At 39.3% G+C, this 24,404-nt stretch overlaps 1 protein-coding gene across 1 annotated transcript; it reads left to right on the top strand.

Moving 5' to 3' along the window:
• The first annotated feature begins 138 nt into the window (after positions 1–138).
• Positions 139–22,142, top strand: LOC142095436 (uncharacterized). Its single transcript, XM_075178380.1, has 9 exons — positions 139–377; positions 1,560–1,670; positions 1,948–4,211; positions 4,290–4,900; positions 6,833–8,513; positions 10,654–10,690; positions 19,385–19,573; positions 19,697–19,772; positions 20,249–22,142. The coding sequence occupies exons 4-9, from the start codon at positions 4,699–4,701 to the stop codon at positions 21,736–21,738; spliced, it is 3,675 nt and encodes a 1,224-aa protein (XP_075034481.1). The 5' UTR covers positions 139–377; positions 1,560–1,670; positions 1,948–4,211; positions 4,290–4,698; the 3' UTR covers positions 21,739–22,142.
• Positions 22,143–24,404: the final 2,262 nt, after the last annotated feature.

The following is a 24,404-nucleotide window of genomic DNA, read 5'->3' as shown; positions in this document are numbered from 1 at the left end:
ACAGAATGGGGGCCCTGGATAAAGCAGGGACACATCTTTCTCATATATGGTGATCTCTAGTGTGTGATTACATTAGGCTCTCAGCCCGGTGCATGCTGGGAGTTGCAGTTCTTTGCTCCCTGTAACAGCCGTCTCCTGCGCATGCGCAGCGCACAACGCGCACAGCCCGACCCGCTGTGCAGCCCGTCACATCCCAGGGATCGCAGATGATGATACATCGCGGGATAGATCGCTCTGGAACGCAGGGTCAGGGCTGAGACACAACTTGTCTTTCCGGACAGTCATTTCCGGCTGCTGAATGACATCAAAGACAAAGAGGAGCTGCTGGAAGTGACAGCTGAGTCCATCAGTCTCTTCATCCCACCTAGTGACTGCAGGTGAGATCCAATGTCACCCAGCCCTGCAGCAGATACACTCCCAGACCAACCCCTCACCCTGTTCCAGGGGTTACAGATCCACAGGGGTGCAAGGGGTCCCTGCTTTATATACTTGGTTCATAGCAGAAAAAAAAGCACATTGCAAAAAATAAAAATGATTAAGTCTGTCAGCAGTGCAGGGTAGAGCTCAGAGTGTGCAAACAAAGGGAAAGTGGGAGTTTAATGCTGAAATATGAGCAGAATAGTTATTATTAATAGCAATGTGGGAAACAATGTGATTTATTGTAAAAGTAAAGAAATCAACAACACTGTGATAGGATGGACTTACCCAGGGCTGCCAAGAGGAATTTTGTTCCCCGGTACAGCAACTTTTTGGGGCCCCTTCCATAGCTGTCAGAGGTGGTGTTAATTAGTAGTTCCTCCCATTTCACAGGCAAGTACTTTATACCTGCCCCCCTCTCTGCACCCCTGGGCTTACTATGTCGGCCTGTAGCACCCTGCATTTTGTTTTTCAGGGTTTCAGCGACTAGTGTATGGAAGTATGGAATAAAATGGATCTGATAGAGGACAAAAAATTGAAATAACAAAGCATGGCATGTTAGTTATGCTTCCTGTGACCTCACTTGAAATACGCCAGTGTATTAGTCTACCAATCTGCTTGGTGTGAGGCTGCATTGCCCTCTCTGCATTTGGACTCTTATTTTTTTTTTATTTTTTTAAGGGATGTACGGTTCTATTTTTGATGTGTAATTAGCCAGTTCAGCTGACAAAATATATACCATTAAGCTATTTGAACTTTTCTCTTTCAACAATTCTGTAGTGTAGTATGGGTGTTGTTTTTGGGATGGGATGAACTGAAGTAGGCTCTGAGGCAGTGTTGGCTAACCTGTGACACTCCAGGTGTTGTGAAACTACAAGTCCCAGCATGCTTTGCCAATATATAGCAGCTTATTGCTGGAAGGGTATGCTGGGACTTGTAGTTTCACAACACCTGGAGTGTCACAGGCTAGCCAATACCGCTCTAAGGTATTATAAAATGAGTTATCTTTGAGGTGCTACAAAAATTAAAATATCTTATAAAAAAAAAAAAAAAAGTTTATGGAAATATATATTTTTTTAAAATAAAATATTATTTAGTACCTTTTTATATATAGAGGTCACCATCTTACATCTGATCTACAGAGATCACCAGACGAGTTTGTCAGTGACTCGTTAATAATGGAGGACAAGAACCAGCTGGCGGAGAGGATCCTGAGTCTCACCCTGGAGATGATCCATCTTTTGACCGGAGAGGTGAGGGATTCTGGGAACGGCACAATTTGTATTGATCTGATGTTTTGCAGTAATCCCCCTCACACTTTTCTTACTCTGATTATTTTATTGCTCACTGATAAATTAATTCAATATGGGACATGAAATAATTCATACTGATCCATGAAAGTCATTTTTACAGAGTGTTTTCCAGCTTGTTGATGTAACCACATCTCTGGTTTATTTTTAAGAAATGTATGCACCCTTATAGAAATAAGATATGTGAGTAAGCATAAGATCATGTCTTTCTCAAATGTAGGACTATACTGTTGTGAAGAAGAACAAGGCCGTACCCAACAGTGGTGCTCCCCAGACCCCTATCATGGAACCTCCACCTCACTCACTGATACATGAGAGAAACAATGACCAGAGGATTCTAGAACTCACCAACAAGATCATTCAGCTGCTGACTGGAGAGGTGACTGCTGGGAATGGGACATTATACAGTAACACCAGGGGATGTGTCTGGGTGATGACTGGATATTTTATTAAAGTTTATTTATATAGCTGTTGCATACTCTGCAGCGCTTTACAATTCAGAAGAAGGGTAGTAATAAAATAAGACTGGGTATTAACCTACAGAAAAAGAGATAAGAGGACCCAACTCACAAGCTTACAATCTGTATAATTGATAAATTAGGTTAAGTGCCACATATTGTATATTGGTCCAGCCAGATTGCAATGGGAAATAGTGCTTAGAGGGTCTATGATCCAGTCACACAGAAATGTTGGTTGAGAGTCAGAAGGTTATTTGAGCATGGAAAGATAGTAACTATGACCTGTGTAGAGGGTGGCTGTTGGGTAGAATAGCCTAGAGTGGTTTCAAAGATGGTTGGGGAAAGTCTTGTTTTACGAGGGAGTCCCGGAAAAAGTCCTATAACCGGGAATGGAAGCTGGTAACGAGTGTGGAGGAATCTAGTTGGGAGATGCTTTAAGATAAGCGAAGAGATGTAAGTTGGTACAGTTTTGCTTATGGCCTTGTATGTTAGTAGAAGTATTTAATATTGGATTTGGTAAATACAGGCAACCAATATAGGGACTGACAGCGGAGCAACAGAGAAACATATTGTGGGGAATATTAGTCTATCTACTTGATTAAAATAAATTGTAGGGGTGAGAGTTAGGTGCAGACCAACAAGAAGGGAATTGCAGTGGTTAATGTAGGAGATGAGTTCATAAATTAAAGTTTTTGTAGTGTCTTGTGTGCAATACATTTATATTATATTATATTCTGGAGATGTTTGTAAGCTGTATCAGGATGTGGACACAGATTGTATGTGGGTAACAAAGGACAGTCCTGAGTCACAATTGACACATAAACAGTGAGGGCTAGTGTTTATTGTTGTGTTGTCAACAGAAATAGGGATGTCTGGTAGGCAGCTTCTTTAGGCCGGCGGAAAGATAAGTAACTCCGGTTTTGATAGTTTGAGTTTGATGTGGTGACATCCAAGAGGAACCGGAGATGAGGTGGATCTAAAGAAACGAACACTGAAGAAGCAATTTGATAAGGTACTGTCTCCAGAAGACCTGGGAAATGCAACATGGGACTGAGAAGTGAGTGATCAATGTAGCGAAAAGGTCCAGGATAATTAGACTTGTGTTGTGGTCTTTAGATTTAGCTGTGGTTGAATCATTGTCCACCTTAATCAGTGCAGTCTCTGTGGCATGTTAGACACCATGACTCAGGAGAGAACTAACCACAATAATGATATAAAGATAACAGTGGGAATAGAGAAAGATAATATATGTTCATGTAGGTTGTGATGAGAGCAGTTGACTTGGCCGTACGGTTGAGTGGATAGATAGACCTTTAGATTGTAAGCTCTTATGAGCAGGGCCCTCTCTAGCCTCCCTTTCATGTCTGCATCTTCTGTGTCACCCTCAATAAGTTTTTCTTCAGCTGCTATGTATGATTAATCCGCTGCAGAGTTTTGTGCTGCTTTATAAATAAACAGTGATGATTTTGATGATGGTAGAAAGACAGGGGAGGAAGAGGGTAGAGACTTCGGGGGCTGATGCAGATCCAATCTTATCCGTGTAGGGAGTAGGAAGCAAGATCTTGGACAGTGGTCATCAGAGGGTTAGATGAAGAAGATATTTGAATGTATTAAAAAGACGTTTGGGGTTAGAAGTCTGAGCAGAGGTGAGAGGTGGAAAGTATATTTGTTTGGCAGTGTCTGGAACATTTCGGTAGGAGTGGTAGACGACAGTATGTTTGAGGAAGTCATGAAAGTTCTGAGACTTTGCGGGAGAATTTAAGGCAGCGTGTTTCTTTAGTGTGTGAGGACCGGAAAATATAGAAATTGGGAGAAGTTGAAATCACCCAAGGTGATGATGAGGATAAGAAATGAGGGAGTGTGGCAAAGAAATGTTCAAGGAATTGTTTGGGTGATCCAGGTGGGCCATGAAACCTGAATATGGGCGATGAAACAGTTGGAACTGTGAATGTACAGTGTGTGGAAAGGAGGAGTCCAAAGTGGAAGCCACCGGTTTGAAGGTCTGCCATTGGCCACCGGTTTGAAGGTCTGCCATTGGCCACCGGTTTGAAGGTCTGCCATTGGCCACCGGTTTGAAGGTCTGCCATTGGCCACCGGTTTGAAGGTCTGCCATTGGCCACATGGAGGTTTCTTCTGAGGTTTCTTTGCTTTATAAAGGGACATGTTTAAAAGAGATGAAAGGCAGGTGGTTTGTTTGACGTTTGCTGGATTTCTGTAGTGTACATCATCAAAACGAAGTGTATGGGAACATGTGGAGGGACTTAGATTTAGGAATGAGGGGCAAGGGACCAAAGCAAATAAACAAACGGGAGTAGTGAGAAAATCTCAACAAACTACAATGTTTAAGGTAGTGAGAAATATAGTTTCTAGATGTAGCAGATGAAGATTGTTGCTGGTTATCCACATACGTTGTTCAACTGTCCATCACTTGTAAGTTGATCACTTAGGAAGGAAATCCCGATTCCAACCACACCCACAATTGTCTATCGCCCTAGAGTGATGCTCAAGATTTGATGTATCTCATTTACAAGACCAGGCATTGTGTGTGTCAGGTTCCTATAAGATGTCAGGATGTCACTGTCTATTTCTCCATGGAGGAGTGGGAGTATTTGGAGGGACACAAGGATCTGTACAAGGACATCAGGATGGAGGAATGCCAGTCAACGAGCGAGGACGTAGCAGTGACGGAGGATGAAAAACCTCTTGGGTCATCAGGTGCGTTGATGTGATCGGTAATGAAGATGTCACGTCTGTTAATATACCTACTTCTGTCTGTATACATTCCCTATATTAGTGATTCAAGGGGGCAAGAGAATGATAACTGTGATTAAAATATTTAGGTTTCATACTGAGAACCTGAGAGGAACATAATAATATTCTAAAACTTTACTTAGGATTTGAAAAGCTGTCTGTCCGATTTCCTCAGTTTCATGAGTGAATAAAATAATAATAAATAAATAAAGATCTACCGTTTTGTATAAAACACTGGCCACTCCTTCAAAAAGGGCTTGGACCGTCCTCCTAGCATAATAACATTAAAACAGCCATGCAACAGCATTTAAGAATATCATCATGTTTTCACAATTTATTATAATTAAAATTCTGCCAATAGCCATGTTTTTTCCTCTTCCCTTTCCCACTCACAACTCGTTTGTTGCTGGACGCTTATCCTGTCAGAAGATTTAACAGCTCTTGTCAGTGTCGTCTCTCCCCACATCACTCAGGTTTCTGTGTTTCCTGAGTGAAATGTTATTTGGTATAGAATCCGGGTACTTGTCTGCTAGTCCAGCTGCTCAGCCAATAGCAGCATTGGTACAGGAGCTGTCGAACACTGAGGTCATTTCTTTTACAGTTGTAGTGATGATATTCAAAAGATGTGACTACTATTAGTAGTAGGTTACATGATATACTGATCCTTTAAAATACACAAATTGTGCTGATGCCATTCATATAAAGATCATGGGGGGGAATTTTTTAAAAGACGATTTGTGCAAATCTCCAAACCGCTACAAAACCGGCACTTTTAAACACAATCCACTGCAAATTGCCATACCGTTTTTTTTTGCCAATGAAAATAGTAGAAAACATTAACCTGCAGTTACACAAACCACAGGTTAACCTCTCCAATGCCTGTCATTCTGGTATAAGAACACAAAAACAAACCCCTCCCTCTCCCTTTCTGACCGGGCCTTGCTACTTGGCAATGGTCCCTAAGCTCTAGGGGGAAGGGTCCAAAAGTATGGGCATATCCCGCACTTAGGCCTGCCAGTGCTACGTAGCATTGGTCCCATCCTAGAACCCCTGGCCGTTGGGTACTAGGGTAAAATAAAAAAAATATTGTGTTTCCTAAATAACTAAAACTGTTGCAGGAGTGGTCTTTCATAAGACCGTTCCTGTTTGGCTGTCCGTCTATAAAGGAGTGGTCCTATCATTGGTTCTGTTTTTCTTTCTTCTTATCCCAATTATATTATCATAAATACTCATTTAAATAATAAATGAGGCGCTATTATTATTTTTATTAAGAAAGGGGGCCCTAATACTTTTAAATTTATAAACGGGGCACTATTAGTATTTTTTTTATTAAAGGGAATCCATATATGTTTTGTTTTTTTTAAGGGGGCACAGAAAACCGTTTTAGTTAGGGGATACTTTTTTTTTTTTTACCCAGGGGTACCAGGACCATCCCCTGGTGCAGGGAGGGGGGGGGGGGGCAAAAATATAAGGGAGAAGGACGATAAAAGGAGAGCCTTACACAGAGTTTGCTTAAAATAAATTACACGTTGTGCCCACTAAGTCGTTATACTGGGACAAAATGAACTTATTCATGGTATGGAAATGCATCTTTATATTTGTATAGGTTGTGGGCAGTTCTGTTTGTATGTGCGCAGTTAAAACCTTTATAAAGTTATCTAACATTGTTAAAAAAAAAAATCAAGATAAAACTTTTTGTATGTGAGTCAGTGCAGTTACTTGTGTAGACTGGCATAGGTGGCAGAAATGGTATCTAACGCCAACATTTAAGAAAACCTATGTAAAATAAAGTCACAGTTACAGTTTTTATAGAGTATGGTGTCATTTTTACACCAGAAAAGTGCACATTTTTCTTTTTCCCATTTATAGTATAACCCATGTCTTTGTTTTAAACAGACAAACTTGAGAATAGCCGCAAGTCTAAAGAATTACGCACCATTGCCACACCAGCAGCTACAGACAAAGATCAGTACTTTGTAAAGGGTTGTCAAAGCGAATCCTCCGCGAGTGACAGCGGGCAGAAGAAAAAACATGAAAAACCTGCAAGAGCCATAACGGAGGCGTCCGCCTCATGCGAGGGAAAAATTCTCTCCGACGCCAGTACTGACGCGTTTACAGAAAGTACTGACGCAGAATACACGTCTGTTCTCATAAAGGAGGAATTTAACTCCAGTGAAGGAAAGAAACTCTCAGACACTGACAATTTTACCCCTACAGATAAAAATAAGACTGAAAATAAACATTCTGATGTTACGCATAATGTGGCCTTGGGTAGATCAGGAGATTTTGCAGATATGGACAATAAAACACTAAGTGAACATTCACAGATGGGGTATATATCCGTTATTATCAAGGAGGAAGATTGTGAAGAAGGCGATCCCACAGACACAGAGTGTTACACCTCCACCGAAAACACGCAGGCGGAATCTAGTCCTTTTCAGGATGATTTAGCTGCTGGTGTAAAGGAAAATCCTGAAGTGTTGAATGTTAAGCATCCCTCGGACAAACAAATGGATTATAGAATTCCTTTGGGTGATGAACCTTCCACCGTGTCTAAAGAGCCAAATGTCACAGACAGCAATATTTACAGCACAGCGGAATGTACATCTTATAGTAACGAGGACTTTGTCTCGAGCGAAGAGGGAAATCTTGCTGATTTTGACATGTACGCTCCCCCAGACTTACACCCTATGTACCCGGATCTGGTCACAGATCCATCCATTCAAAATGACAAACCGTTTGCTTGTTACGAGTGTGGGAAACGTTTCAGTAGTCAAGCTAATTTTTTTACACATCGGAAACTTCACCTAAGTGAAAAAATGTTTGTGTGTGACGACTGTGGAAAATTATTCCCTTGTAAATCACAGCTGGTTAAACATCAGAGATCTCACACAGGCGAGAAACCGTTTGTATGTTTGGAGTGTGGGAAGCGTTTCACTCAGAACTCGAATCTTGTCACCCACCAAAGATTTCACACAGGGGAGAAACCGTTTTCGTGTACGGAGTGTGGTAGATGTTTTGTTAGTAGTTCACACCTTAATGCACATCAAAGATCTCATTCTGGGATGAAACCATTCTTGTGCCCTGAATGTGGGAAGTGTTTTATGGATCGGTCGAATCTTGTTAGACATCGAAGAGTCCACACAGGAGAGAAGCCATTCTCATGCTCCCATTGCGGGAAATGTTTCACTAATAGGTCAGCACTTGTTAGACACCAAAGAAATCACACTGGAGGGAAATCTATTGCTTGTGATCAGTGTGACAGGTGTTTTGACAGTAGCACTGACCTTGCTGAACATCAGGAGACTCATTCGGGAGGGAAGCCATTTTCCTGCGATGAATGTGGTAAATCTTTTACCGACAGCTCACTTCTTGTATTGCATCAAAAAACACACACAGAGGAGAAGCCTCTACCTTGTTCTCAGTGTGGAAAATGCTTCACTGTCATCTCTGATCTTATTGAACACCAGCGGATTCACACCAGGGAAAAACCCTTCTCGTGCTCTGAATGTGGGAAACGTTTTATTTTAAAAAGCTACCTGAAACGACATTTAATAATCCATAAAAGAGAAGAAATGTTGGGTTCTCATTAATGTTGAAAAATTGTGCTAGAAAACATTGCAAGTCTCTAGCATTCACCATCACATGTTTTCTATGGATCAGAATGACAGCCATATTGCTTTTCTGACGGTATTGTTCAAGTGCACTTTTTATATAAAAACACATTTGCATCTATGTACTGAACTATTGGTGCTGTGAGGAAGTTGTAATTATTCAACCTCTTCTGGGGCTGACATCATGGATTCATTTCAGGGGATAGCCCACAGCATGAGGAGCTTGTAGTGAAAGGAGAAATTAATTGTCCCAGCAAGGTGCAGATACTGTTGAGTTCAGTGTTCTTAGTGCACATGTCACAGTTATTCCTCTCTCACGTGAATGGAAATAAAACATAATATTTATATAATATTTAAGTAATAATAATTGGGTGAAGTGAGCTAAATGATGTTATAAAGACTGTGTCATGTGTAAACAAATATTAAACTTTCACTGTTTGTATATAGTTACCTCACTTAGATATCAGTTAAATTTGGTTTCCTTTTTAAATGCATTAGTGCTGCTGATCTCTATGGTTACAGTAACCGTTTCAGTCACTTGATTCTTTGCTAGTTTTGCTAATCACACTGATGCTGTTTCACTGCTTGTGGTTACCAGAAGAGAGGAGCCATTTTGAAACTGCGCGGAGCAATTGGGCCATTTTGGTCTAGCATTGAAATGATAGAACACTAGAGAACTTGGGCCTCCTCATTAAGGCACACAGAACCAACGTAAATTGTATTGGTTTTTTTTCTTTTTAAAACGCACGTAAATAGGAAACGCTCGTCCATATTCAGCTAGGAGTATCTTCATCTCAAGATACGACTCTTGTTGAGTATAGGTCTATAAACCAGTAGAAATTGAATTTTGCTAGTAGGAGGACAATGTATATGAAATATGACATTGCAGAAAGAATATTAACAAACTAGAGACAGCGAAAGGACAGTGAAGAAGTGGTTAATTTCTAAATCAAATATCGGCATAGATTTATCTTTGATTTTTATAAATAATCGTGGATACATCCTTCGGCTTAGAGTGATTTATTAATGGTGGTTGATAATGCTGCTGTCTTGCAATTGCCACACACATTTTCCTCACCAGCATTGTTATTTCGTTACCTTATGTATTAAGTGTTCTCCACACCTCTTAGATTGTAAGCTCTTATGGGCAGGGCCTTCTTTACCTTGTGTTTCATGTCATTGTATGTCATTTGTTTGTATCATGATCCTCTCAATGTACATTGTTGCATAATATATCAGTGCATGGTAAATAAAAAAAAAATGATAAAAAAGATAACAATAAAAAATAATTTACAAATTCAAAGATAAGGTTGCAGTAAAAACCAGTATCAAGAATATAGTGAAAGGTGCACCATAGGACTAGAGAACGGACATTGAGTAAATACTAGCCAGCATAAACAGTGCGTAATCCGTATTACTGTAAGGAAGTTATATTTATTGAAACAGCAATTGACAAAAATGCAGACAATAAATAACAGATATCAACAAGAATATTTTTTTTCTTAAGTGATTATAATTACAACATTGTACGTCATGATTATCCCGATTTTGCAGGTCTTCCAAAAGAGCAGGCAGATCTTGTATTAAATGGTGTAAAATCTCAGTGCCTCAGAGACACAGCATCAAACAATTGCGCAGCGTCAGATCTCCCACATAGCGCTGTCATAAAATCTGGGTATATACTCCAAAGTGATTAGCCAATTTATCTTTTGGATAAAGTGTGTATAGACAATCTTTATGTGGTTCCTATTGTCATGCTGATGTGTGGTCCTCGATCAGAAGCATAAATTACAAGTCAATTTTCTAGTCCTATGGCGCACCCTTTCACTATATTCTTGATATTGGCTAATTGTTTAGGGTTTGGCACCCCTAAGATAGGATCAGATGTTGTAACTTACCCTTGGAATATGAACACACGAGTTAATTATTTTCAGTAAAAACCAGGGTTGACCAACTTTTGGACAACACTCCCTTACTAAAAGCTGCCCACCTCTATAACAAGTTGGGGTTAATCATCCCTGTTATCTGGAACTGGCAGCTGGAATACATCAGAACTTGCTAATTTATCACTACTAGAATCCACACAGTCCTCTATTGTTCCAGTCTGCTGGGGGTCTATGTAGAGTCCTCTCGACTTCAGGTAAAGGCACTTCCCAGAGACGGACCCCTACCCATTTGCTATTCAAACATGTAAATATTTTTGCCATACTGAAACAAGACAGTATGTAGGACATATGGCAATTGTACAACCCACTAAAGAACTTTGAGAAACAGTTCTTTTCTTAAATGCCGATCACAGGAAAATTAGTTCTATCCACACTGTCGCTGTATATTAGTCACCTATGTGAAATATTGCTGTCTGACTTATTTAGATGGGCTCGATATATATGCACCAATTACACTGTGTACAACTTGTTTTTAGACTATGCCATGTTTTATAAGGGCTAATAAACCTAGGAATTATACTGTATGGACAATGAATGTGTGCTTATATTTTCCTACCTCCTGAACCGTCAGATTTCTGCATCCGCTTCTACCGTGTGGTTCAGCCCTACTGACAGGCAGGGAAACGTATGATGTCACTCAGAACTGTATAGAGTTATCTATGAAATTATGGCTGCCCGGCACATCAGCCCAGGGGCATTGGCGAACAAATGTGTATTCTGGTTCAATGCATGGAAATTCCATACAAAAATACGACCGTATAACACAGCAATACATAATCCAGCACTCAGAACAGAAAGGAAGATTATATTATAGGTCCCACAATCGCCCAAAACCGTATCGGAAATTAATTATCTGCTTGCAGTTCTCTTGAATGTTTCCATGCCATGAACATGTTAGTTATTTGTAATCATTCTAAGTTATTATAAATTGTACGAGTTGTATTAAAGGTGCGTCTGACTAGAATCTAAGCAACTTTCCAATATAATTTAGTTAGGAAATATAGCACAGATGGAATTTTGGTGGGAGTTGATCAAAATGATTTAATCAACCAATGCATATCAAAAGTACAAGAGGTGATGATAGGAATCACATAGATCTTCCCAGCAGAAAAGGAATAATGACAGTCACAGTACTCCTCTGGCAATAATGATACTCAGGATGATAGCTGAAGTAACACAGTGCTGGTAACGGGAATATGGAGATACACGGGGTAGCAGAAGATCTCTGGCAGTAGACCATAAGTGGTGATGCAGAAGTGTCTGACACTCTGGTTTACAATAGAAAACAGTCTCTGGTATAAGCAGTGTTGATTTGAGGCAGCTAAGCAGACAGACTGATGGTAACACAGTCCAATACAGCACAAATGGTTGAGCGCTGAGAGATCAGCGACATTACTAAGGCACAGAGTCCCTCAGTGTGGAGAAATAACCATATAAAAGGTTTAAATTAGAGCACCCTACAGTGGTAAAATATATACTTGGGCTCATTTAGTGATGGATGTACATATGTTTCTTTTGCATACAATATACATTTATGTACTGAGCATGTGCACCAACAATGTGTACGCATATGGAGCAGGCAAGTGTAGGCCAAGAACACGAAGAGGTGTATTCATTGCTGTACAATTAGACGTGGACACTTCCGCAGATACGCCTTTAAGAGGCATATCTCTTGTGGACATTGGAAGGTGGGCACAATGATGATGATTTCAGCAGCACTAGCTTGCTGCTTCTGATTGGCTGAGAGAGGCAGAGTCCCAGGCATGGTTAAGACATAGGCAGCCCAGTTAGGCGTACCATGAGTTGGTGCACGTAGTTGGGCATATGCCATGATGTCATTGGACCGACTTAAACATTTTTGCCCTTTCGACCAGTGTCTAAGAAACAGGTTCTGTACCTTTAGTTGCCTAAACTTATTCACTTTCAAACCTAAATACCGGGTACTAACCTGGCTTATTTAACTATGTTTGCTTGTGATACTGTACATGTGCTGCCTGCCCCGACCACAGATTGGATTAGGTTTTTGCATTTGAGTTACCAGTCCTGACCTCGGCCCGCATCCACCGTTCTTCTGCCGGCCATGACTCTCTTATAGGGTCCCCAGTGAAGACTCGATACCCTGGATTTAACCAGTGCCAATCATTATTGGCATAGTAGGCCCATATCTCAACTTGTTGTGACATAAGTACCTGGACAGGTAAGTTATTCTTGTAGTTTATAAAAAAAAATCACAGAGACCAGCTTGGACAACACTAGAAAATGGCTATAGCAACCAGCAGTCCGTTATCTCTAGTGCATATTACACAAGTGTCTGATTGGTTGGTGTGAATTAATGCAGATTTTAAACCTACATGCTGTTAGTATATAAGCTCCATTCTCTGTTAATGCAGACTGGGGTTATACAACCCTCGTAAGCACCTACTAAAAACATATGAGTGCAAAAGGTGCTTTTTTTCCTTCGGCAAGATAAACCCCAAAAAAGAACAAAAAGGCCAGATTCACAAAACCCATGCTATTAATTTTTCCACCTTAGGGCCTGACTTAGGAGCAAAGCAAAGGAGTAACTTTGCACCTTGGCAAAACCATGTTGCATTAGAGGGGGAGGTAAATTTAAAATGTGGGGACAGATTTAATTTCAGTATAAAAATAATGATTTCAAGTATTTGTGTGCTACATGAAGAAACAGCCAGTATTTTCCTTGAATGCAAAAAATAAGTCAATTTGTACCCCTTGCATTGTTACATGGTTTGTCCAGGTTCAAAGTTGCTCCTTTTCTTTGCTCCTAATTCAAAATCAGGCCCTTAGTTAGCAAAACTCCCCATGTCTGCAAACAACGTTTTTGAATTTAACATAAAACCTTCTTAGGGGTCTATGTATTAAGGCAAATATATAGTATAGAGCGGCACATTTCTACTCTTCCCTCCATATTTGATTCCTCTTGGCCACTTAACATAGCCATCTGCAGGGAGCATAGCCATAGAGTGTGGGCAGCACAGTGGCCTAGTGGTTAGCACTTCTGCTTTACAGCACTGGGGTCATGAGCTCAATTCCTGATCATGGCCTTATCTGTGTGGAGTTTGTATGTTCTCCCCGTGTTTGCGTGGGTTTCCTCCGGGTGCTCCAGTTTCCTCCCACACTCCAAAAACATACTAGTAGGTTAATTGGCTGCTATCAAAATTGACCCTAATCTGTCTGTGTGTGTATATTAGGGAATTTAGACTGTAAGCCCCAATGGGGCAGGGACTGATGTGAGTTCTCTATGCAGCGCTGCAGAATTAGTAGCGCTATATAAATAAATGGTAATAATAATAGGAGTTGAGTGAGAGCGAAGGCACACATGCTAGGTAACCAGACATTTCCTTTGTGCACCAAAATCCTCCATTAATTCAGTAAAACAAACATTACGTCCTATGTGATGGATTATCATTAAGACATATGAGATATAATTAAGCAAAAGAATGTAAAGACCATGTTTAGAGGGGAGATCTACTCCACCGAATACTCAGCTGCAATTATTGAATATTAGGCGAGGTAGAGGAACATGTTAGACTAGAGCACCCTGCAGCACCATTAGGTGGAATTGTTATGTATAATCTGTAGTCAATAGTTCTACATGACATGTTCATATTGAAGCTCATGTAGGACAGCCTCAGCTAGTTTAGAACAACCTGTGACCTATTCCCATGTACACTGGGATACATCTCAGCAGCTGAAGTGTTAATAGAATCTTAGCCCCGGCGCGCATGCGCAGTGTAACCTTTCCCCTCTACGGACTCGTCACAAACAGAACTACATCTCCCGTGATGCTGTGCGCTCGGTAGTTCCGCCCGGTGACATCACAGGTCGGTGGGTGTGGCCTGTATGTGTGTAGTGGATACTGTGCAGTGAGCCCGGCAGTGAGGTGAGTGTAGGGTCAGTGACCTCTGCGGAGTCTGGTGTCTTCCAGCGACCATTATTATTATATACAGAGTGTGGTCTGTACCGTACAATGTCCATCGTTTTACATCCATCAACAGTGTATAGTCTCCTGCAGATTGTAAATATATATACCCTGCATTCCTACTGTATAGTGTCATCATCCTCCTCCATATCTAATGTATAGTGTCATCATTCTCCTCCATATCTAATGTATAGTGTCATCATCCTCCTCCATATCTAATGTATAGTGTCATCATCCATCTCCATATCTAATGTATAGTCTCATCATCCATCTCCATATCTAATGTATAGTCTCATCATCCACCTCCATATGTAATGTATAGTCTCATCATCCATCTCCATATCTACTGTATAGTGTCATCATCCATCTCCATATCTACTGTATAGTCTCATCATCCTCCTCCATATCTACTGTATAGTGTCATCATCCTCCTCCATATCTAATGTATAGTGTCATCATCCATCTCCATATCTACTGTATAGTGTCATCATCCTCCTCCATATCTAATGTATAGTCTCATCATCCATCTCCATATCTACTGTATAGTCTCATCATCCATCTCCATATCTAATGTATAGTCTCATCATCCACCTCCATATGTAATGTATAGTCTCATCATCCATCTCCATATCTACTGTATAGTGTCATCATCCATCTCCATATCTAATGTATAGTCTCATCATCCATCTCCATATCTAATGTATAGTCTCATCATCCATCTCCATATCTACTGTATAGTGTCATCATCCATCTCCATATCTACTGTATAGTCTCATCATCCATCTCCATATCTAATGTATAGTCTCATCATCCATCTCCATATCTAATGTATAGTCTCATCATCCATCTCCATATCTAGTCTACTGTATAGTGTCATCATCCTCCTCCATATCTACTGTATAGTCTCATCATCCTCCTCCATATCTACTGTATAGTGTCATCATCCATCTCCATATCTACTGTATAGTGTCATCATCCATCTCCATATCTAATGTATAGTCTCATCATCCTCCTCCATATCTAATGTATAGTGTCATCATCCATCTCCATATCTACTGTATAGTGTCATCATCCATCTCCATATCTACTGTATAGTGTCATCATCCTCCTCCATATCTAATGTATAGTCTCATTATCCATCTCCATATCTAATGTATAGTCTCATCATCCATCTCCATATCTAATGTATTGTCTCATCATCCATCTCCATATCTAATGTATAGTCTCATCATCCATCTCCATATCTAATGTATAGTCTCATCATCCATCTCCATATCTAATGTATAGTCTCATCATCCATCTCCATATCTAATGTATAGTCTCATCATCCATCTCCATATCTAATGTATAGTCTCATCATCCATCTCCATATCTAATGTATAGTGTCATCATCCACCTCCATATCTAATGTATAGTCTCATCATCCTCCTCCATATCTAATGTATAGTCTCATCATCCACCTCCATATCTAATGTATAGTGTCATCATCCACCTCCATATCTAATGTATAGTGTCATCATCCACCTCCATATCTAATGTATAGTCTTATCATCCACCTCCATATCTAATGTATAGTCTCATCGTCCACCTCAATATCTAATGTATAGTCTCATCGTCCACCTCAATATCTAATGTATAGTGTCATCATCCACCTCCATATCTAATGTATAGTCTCATCATCCATCTCCATATCTAATGTATAGTGTCATCATACACCAACATATCTAATGTATAGTCTCATCATCCATCTCCATATCTAATGTATAGTCTCATCATCCACCTCCATATGTAATGTATAGTCTCATCATCCTCCATATTTACTGTATAGTCTCATCATCCACCTCCATATCTAATGTATAGTCTCATCGTCCACCTCAATATCTAATGTATAGTGTCATCATCCACCTCCATATCTAATGTATAGTCTCATCATCCATCTCCATATCTAATGTATAGTCTCATCATACACCAACATATCTAATGTATAGTCTCATCATCCACCTCCGTATCTAATGTATAGTCTCATCATCCACCTCCATATCTAATGTATAGTCTCATCATCCTCCATATTTACTGTATAGTCTCATCATCCACCTCCATATCTAATGTATAGTCTCATCGTCCACCTCAATATCTAATGTATAGTGTCATCATCCACCTCAATATCTAATGTATAGTCTCATCATCCATCTCCATATCTAATGTATGTATATATATATATATATATATATATTTATTTATTTATTTAATACACATGTTTTATTACAGAAGTAAAAGGTGACTGTGAAAGCACCTGCTCTTTAATCACTGAGGATGGACAAGGACAGGAGTCACATGACTGAGAGGATACTAAATCTCACCCTGGAGATCCTGTACCTGCTGACCGGAGAGGTGAGGGATTCTGGGAATGTTACACAGACTACTTCTGCTGACTCTGCAAGGGACACCCCTATAATGGCTCTGGCCCTACCTGAGCTCCAGAATGTGTCCCCCAAGGAGTCACAATAATACAGCTTGCTGTTTTTAATTAAGTAGGCCACAATCCTCGTACGCCATGAATTTGAATGTTCCCAGCAGAGAAAGCTGAAGGGTCTTCAGTGAATATGCCACTGTAGGACTGGACTGGAACAAAGGAACAACACTTTCATTAATGCTGGATCTGTCCACAGATGTGTGTGCAGACCGGTTACAAGGGGCACTTGTCCCCCACAAATCTTCCTCTGGCACAAAACACACTATTGCTGTTTCTATCTTCAAAATCTGTTCATTGCATTTCATGTAGTACATATAGTCTACCACATGCCAAATGTTTGTATAGCTGTATGATTGAAATACTTTGGGGGGAATTCAGTTCCCGGCGTTGTGGCACGTGAACACTGCACCACGCACACTGTCAGCAATTACGGTAAAATCTCCGCTCATTTAGAGGTGCAAACAGTAAACTGTTAAATATTGCATTTTAGATGAGTATTGTCTTATTGAACAAAAAAGAGGCCTACAAAATACACCGTGCTAAAAAAATGAAGCCATATTTTCAGTCAAGTATTCTATTCAAGGAAGGAAAATGCATATATCCCATGTAGTAGTAATCAATGCAGAAAAACAAAACAAATATAATTTAAAACTGAGCTATACTGAACTTGTAGCAATTAGCAGAAGGTCTTCTGTGGAACAAAATCTTCATAGAGCAAGTAATCTCCAAAACAGAGCACTGTCACATCTAACTGTCTGTGCCTGGTGCCAGCCAAGAAAATTCTTTCTAAAAGAAAACCTCAAAATGTATTCATGAAAAAGTTGTTCAGAGGATGCACACAAGCAATAGTGAGTCATCCCCATGTTAAGCAGAAAAGCCCCTTAATGGCACTTAATACATCTTTAAGACTATATGCTACTGTCAAAGGAGACTGAAATCCTCCTAAAAAGATCTAAAGACTAAAAAAACCAAAACGGCGCTTACATAATAATGCCAATATGTACATTCAATACAAAATCTTAAAAACTATAGAAATATTAAAAAAATAAAAAAACTATGTCTGTGAATCTTATATAAGGACAATGATTTTATGATCTCATACAACAAATATATTCCAACAGTAATATAAATATATGAAACTACAATAACTCCTAAAGACTCTGTGATAATAGAATAAATGCACTATGCTGACTGCCTGAAGATATATTAGGAAGTGAAAACATCCCAACAGAGAATACGGATCCCGTGAATATTGATAGCTGTGAGTATAGTACAAACGTCCCGGCTAATATCATACGTCTCTGTAAGGACGTTGAATGGATCTGACATATAAGAGCACTCAGCAGCTAAATATTTGCATTGATTATAACAATGAATGAAGAACAGCTGTCCTGACTTGAATCATATATGTCTCTGTTTAACCAATATATGAAATTAAATAAATCCAAGAGCACTTGGTAACAAAATACTTGCATTTATGTTAAGCCTCCATGTGCTCTATCCATATGTCTCTTAATGCAGGAGACAGTCATTCATATAAATGAAAGTGCACTTTTCAGAAACCAGAACAAAGTCCTGTCCAATCGTCAGAGCCTGAGAAGAAATCACTGCACACGTGCACCACTAGCGCGTTTCAGCGATATAGCAACAACTTCTCCAGAGGGATAATGACTTTAGCATACGTGAGGATGAGTGGAACTGCTTTTGATAACCGAGATTTTGTTACAACTATTTAATGCCGTTTGGACACCTGCAGCTTTTATATATAAATATATGACATCTTGATATATTCTACTAATATTTGCTTTAGTCTCCTACATGTCAGATCTACATCTTGCAATCCTGAATTGCCCTCAGAGCTATTTTGCCAATCAATATTGTCGGTTCATTTACACTGACTTACCACTGTGGTTCATATCACTGAGTTCCTCTGGACTCTTACAATGATGACATTGGGCAGCACAGTGGCCTAGCGGTTAGCACTTTTGTCTCACAGCACTGGGGTCATGAGTTTGCTGTGTTTGCGTGGGTTTCCTCCGGGTGCTCCGGTTTCCTCCCACACTCCAAAAACATACTGGTAGGTTAATTGGCTGCTATCAAAATTGACCCTAGTCTATATGTCTCCCTTTCTGTCTGTCTGTGAGTGTGTGTCTATATTAGGGAATTTAGACTGTAAGCTCCAATGAAGCAGGGACTGATGTAAATGAGTTCTCTGTATAGCGCTGCGGAATTAGTGGCGCTATATAAATAAATGATGATGATGAAGAGTTCAGAGGAATCTCACTGCTTTGCATTATTTTTTTAAGCCTTATTAGCTACCCTGCTACTATAGCATCCAGAACCTACTTGTCCTTTTTTAGTCAGGACCGGGAACCATTCTTTATCAACTAATCTGTCTTTTCTATATTCTGGTGTTATAGGCTTCTGAATATTATTGTGTTTTGAAGATTCAATGTATTGATTTCCCTTTCATAGGACTATATTGTTGTGAAGAAGTCCACGAAGCATATCACAAACAGCAAAAATCAGCATTTATCAGGAGGACGGAGCAGGACCCAGAGCCCCATCATGGAACCTCCGCCTCACTCACTGATACATGAGAGAAACAATGACCAGAGGATTCTAGAACTCACCAACAAGATCATTCAGCTGCTGACTGGAGAGGTGACTGCTGGGAATGGGACATTATACATAACACCAGGGGATGTGTCTGGGTGATGACTGTATCATTGTGTGTGTCAGGTCCCTATAAGGTGTCAGGATGTCACTGTCTATTTCTCCATTTAGGAGTTGGAGTATTTAGAATACACACAACAGTGCAAGGTTGTGAAGATGGAGAGTCGTTGGGCCCACAGATCCCTGGGTAAGGAGGAACCTTATCAATATTTTGTACGTAAATAGATAATTGCTTACATAGATTGTCTTCCATGCAGCAACATATAAAAACATATTAACTAAATCTTTTTAGGCTATGTAGTGTATATTCAAGGGACACTAACTGATGAAAGGTTTGTTAGCAAAGAAAGGTAATGTAATGGAAATAATAGAACAACTAATAACCAAATGGGTTTTGTCCATTGTAGAAAATACATAAAAAATGTGGGATATTAAAAATATGGGGGCAGGATGTAATGCTGTGACAGCAGCACATGATTAGGCCGGAATGTCCCCCTATAGAGTCACCATGCAACTAGGTGTCCAGCCTCCCTTTCCAATTTTTATCGGCACCTCTATCTGGACATTACCAGTTCTGTGCCGTGGTAGGCAACATCTACATGGAAAATGTATTTTATATTTTTTTAACTCCTATTTTTTAACGATTCTCTCACTCCCAAACAGATGTACCTCTCATCTTGGGTCAGGCCGACGGTCTTTACACTTCTGCTGACTGTGTAAAGAGTGAAGATTATGATGTTATAAGTGATGACGTTGGACATCTTCAAAGAAAAACAATTGAGATGCAGGACACGTCTGTCCATAATTTAACAGAGGATTCACTGTCCTGTAAAGATGGAAATCCACCAGATTCCATCACTGATGGTTGCGCTGAACACCCAAAATTTGTATCTATTATAAAGGAAGAAATAGTCTTGCGCGAGGAACCGAACATTCCTACACCTGCGGAAGACGGCAAGTCGGAATATTCTTCTACTCCAACGAAAGACAAATCAGCGTTCTGTGACGGAAAACCCCTCAAAGGATCAGAAACTTCTACACATCCAGAGAATTCCTCAATGCAGGTGAAAGAAGAATCTAACTCATGTGAAGAGGGAAACGTTACAGACACTGATGTTAATGTTTCAACAGACCAGTCCTTGTCTGGACATTCACATAACACAGGGGGTGGTAATACAGTGATCCTTAGTAAAACATCATCAGTAACAATGTGCAGTGAATGTGCTGGATACCTCACCAATGAATCAAATGATGCATTTAATGAGAGAACCCAGATGTACAAGTGTCACAAATGTTACACTAGTGACTTAGATCTTGTTCATTGCCAAACGGATGGCAAAGAAACGCAGTTAGTTGTTGAGGTGTCTGAAAAATCAGTCTTTAGACAAGAAGGACTTCATAGAGAGGGCACTTATGACGGAGAGAGCTTTTCTGTGAATGCACGTCTTGATAAGATAGATAAGGGGTTTAAATCAATTTTGTGTCCTGTATGTGGAAAATGCTTTAGTAACAGTTCAACCCTTTTAATTCATAAGAGGATTCACACAGGGGATAAATTGTTTACTTGCTCTGAGTGTGGAAAATCTTTTAACCAACGGGCAAATTTTGATACCCATCAAAGAATTCATACAGGAGAAAAGCCATTTGTTTGCTCGGAATGTGGGAAATGTTTTAGTAGTAAATACTATCTTTCTTCACATCAAAAGGTTCACACTAAGGATAGACGTTTTTCTTGTCTAGAATGTGGTCGCTGCTTTGCAAGAAGTCAGAACCTTATCAGACATCAGATGGTCCATACCGGTGAGAAACCATTTTCTTGTACTGAATGTGGGAAATTGTTTTCCCAGCGCTACTCTCGTGATGCACATCAGAGAATTCACACTGGAGAAAAACCATTTTTTTGTGTAGAGTGTGGGAAGTGTTTCACACACTACTCAAGTTTCATTGCTCATAAGCAATGTCACAAAAATGAGAAACCCTTTTCTTGTTCTGAATGTGGGAAACGTTTTACACATCTTACAAATCTTCGTGTACACGAGAAGCAGCACCAAAATGAGAAACCCTTTTCTTGTTCTGAATGTGGGAAATGTTTCTTGCTACGAACATATCTAAAACGACACTTTAAGGTTCACAAAAGAAAAAACACGTCTTGAGAAAAGTATTTAAATGAAAATATGGATTATCGGAATAACTGGACTTATTTCTTTTACTGGTGCATCTAGACAGGGATGTTGGTTATAAAATATTGTGAAATATTACTCACTGCAAGTTACTGCCATAATGACATATAAATGTTTATTTACACAGCTTCAGCATACTTCGCAGCACTTTAAAAATCTGAACATGTTAATTGTAGTTTTTTTAAAAAAAAAAAATTATGTTTTAACGTTAAAAATACATTGAAATACTTTATGGCAGTGCAATTTCATAATAAATGTTATAGTAAATAAATAACCACTGTCAGTGCACAATGTACTAATGGGCTGCCAAAACTCTGGGAAATTAGGGTACACAGACCTAATAGCAAATAAAATATGTTTAAAAAAAAAATCCAAAGATTTCACCGCTAAATTGTGCCCAAAGATCTAAGAAACAATCAAATAGAGCTAATGAGGTCAGATGGAAAGAAATATGGAATACAATAATAAACAGATAAAAATAAAACACAATATTAAAAAAATAAATATCAAAAAGATATTCAAAACATAAAACATCAAGCAATGAAGAAGTCCAAAAATCCACAGTTCTCTTTACAATGTGATCACACCGGAATCCCGTAGGTGGTTATAAGACCACTAACGTTCCTGCCGGACGAGGGAGGAAGGATCTAAAGCTACCTTTTGAATGCTTACGATTATATACTATTTGGTAGGAATCCAACTTATACATTAACACAGAGGTGATGGTGAGGTGTTCGCCACTTTTGACCTGAAATCCTTAGAGATTAAGTTTTGTCTTATAACCACCTACGGGAGTCTGGTGTGATCACATTATACAGAGGACTGTGGATTTCTGGACTTTTACATTGCTTGATGTTTTATGTTTTGAATATCTTTTTGATATTTATTTTTTAACATTGTGTTTTATTTTTATCTGTTTATTTTTGTATACCATATTTCTTTCCATCTGATCTCATTAGCTTTATTTGATTGTTCCTTAGATCTTTGGGCACAATTTAGCGCTGAAATCTTTGGATTTTTTTTACAAACTCATAATAAATGTTAATGTTTCTGTCATTGTACATCAGAAAACACATAGCCAGAGTCCATTTGAGATTCAGTTACGTTGAAAAGACAGTTCTGGGAGAACATGCAGAGATTATGGGAAAGAGAAAGAAATAGTGGCTATATTATAGAAACTGGGTAAATAATTATAACATGAATATATTTACACATTCATCTCTTAGGGCTAGATTTACTAAACTGTGGGTTTGAAGAAGTGGAGATGTTGCCTATAGCAACCAATCAGATTCTAGCTTTCATTTTGTAGAATGCACTAAATAAATGACAGCTAGAATCTGATTGGTTGCTATAGGCAACATCTCCACTTTTTCAAACCCGTCGTTTAGTAAATATACCCCTTAGTATCTCTTAGTATTTCCATTAGATATACACAAAGGGAAAAAATATAGATGTCCTGTGTTATATTTTTTCCACCATTGACAATATTGACACATAACCCACAAAGCCAATAAGGCTTATTTATGGACCCCCCAAAAATTAAAGGCCGCGCTTCTATTAGGCGCAAGCCCACTTTCTGTACTCTATAAACCCCCCACATAACATCAATCTGTGGCTACGTTAGCAGGTTCAGGGAGCCCCTATAAAATGTGCCGGAGCACTGCAGGGCAATACGCTAAATTCTGCCTGATAATATAAGTACATGGGTACAAATACTGAAAGACAACTCGAAATCAAACACAGCTCTTAGCAAAGGGTGCGTGCTAACTAACAAATTAAAATCATATGAAAACTGACAATCCTTCTAATACCAGCTACGGTTAACATGTGAGAGCTCACAGAGCTGTCCAGGTAAAAACGTCAATGAACTCTCCAAGTTACCATTGACTACAATTTAGAATTAAAAAACACATCAATGGTGTACATACATTAAGCGCCAATCTTGAAACGCGTCAGAGTTTGAGGCACTTTTCTTCAATATAACGAATACCAGCAGTCTTATTTTTTTCTTACTGGAACTCAACAAAATATAACATAGTGTAGTATATCCTATCCAATATAAGACAATTCATAAGTACATAGATTAGAGAGATTCCGTATAGACACCATGTGATATAGAGAGAGAAAACACCAACAAAGCAGGATCTGTGTATTTTCTGTCACACCTTGTCCCCAGAGGACATATGCTTACAGTGTTTCCAATCAATATGGGCTATCAGATAGTCTTCTCCTTTCTTTACTGGAAAGCCGTCTTTACCTCCCTTTGAGATACAAAATAGCAAACAGGAGAGATTGTGTATTATCTTTTTTTCACTTTTTACTCAAATAATGAATGATTAAAAACAATCAATTGCTTATAAAACAAAATAAAATATAACAGGGCTAGTATATAACAATCAAATATAACAGGGCTAGTATACTAGCCATGATGAAGTGTCACTCACCGGACCGTGAGTGCCTCTTCCCGGACATTTAGGAACCGTGGCCGTCCACCATCCTGAGGGTCTGCGCATGCGCAGCCCTTTTCTATACTTCAGTGTATACCCCTTTAACTTAATTGGCAGATCAGGCAACCTCCCTATATTAAGCACCTGTGGTCACCACCACGTTGCCTGATCTTGGAGTCTCATTCCTCATGA

Source organism: Mixophyes fleayi, chromosome 6 (genome assembly GCF_038048845.1).
Source record: "Mixophyes fleayi isolate aMixFle1 chromosome 6, aMixFle1.hap1, whole genome shotgun sequence".
Classification (NCBI taxonomy): Eukaryota; Metazoa; Chordata; class Amphibia; order Anura; family Limnodynastidae; genus Mixophyes; species Mixophyes fleayi.
Note: the sequence above shows the minus strand (reverse complement) of the source record. Positions and strands in the feature narration are given on the sequence as shown.

What these genes read in the sequence shown, in the direction of transcription:
- LOC142095436 (XM_075178380.1), top strand. Translation starts at nt 4,699, where the DNA reads ATGTATCTCATTTACAAGACCAGGCATTGTGTGTGTCAGGTTCCTATA. An exon ending in ATCCATAAAAGAGAAGAAAT is followed by an intron (nt 8,514 to 10,653) that starts GTTGGGTTCTCA and finishes CTATTGTTCCAG; the next exon opens with TCTGCTGGGGGTCTATGTAG. An exon ending in TTCAGCTGCTGACTGGAGAG is followed by an intron (nt 19,574 to 19,696) that starts GTGACTGCTGGG and finishes TTCTCCATTTAG; the next exon opens with GAGTTGGAGTATTTAGAATA.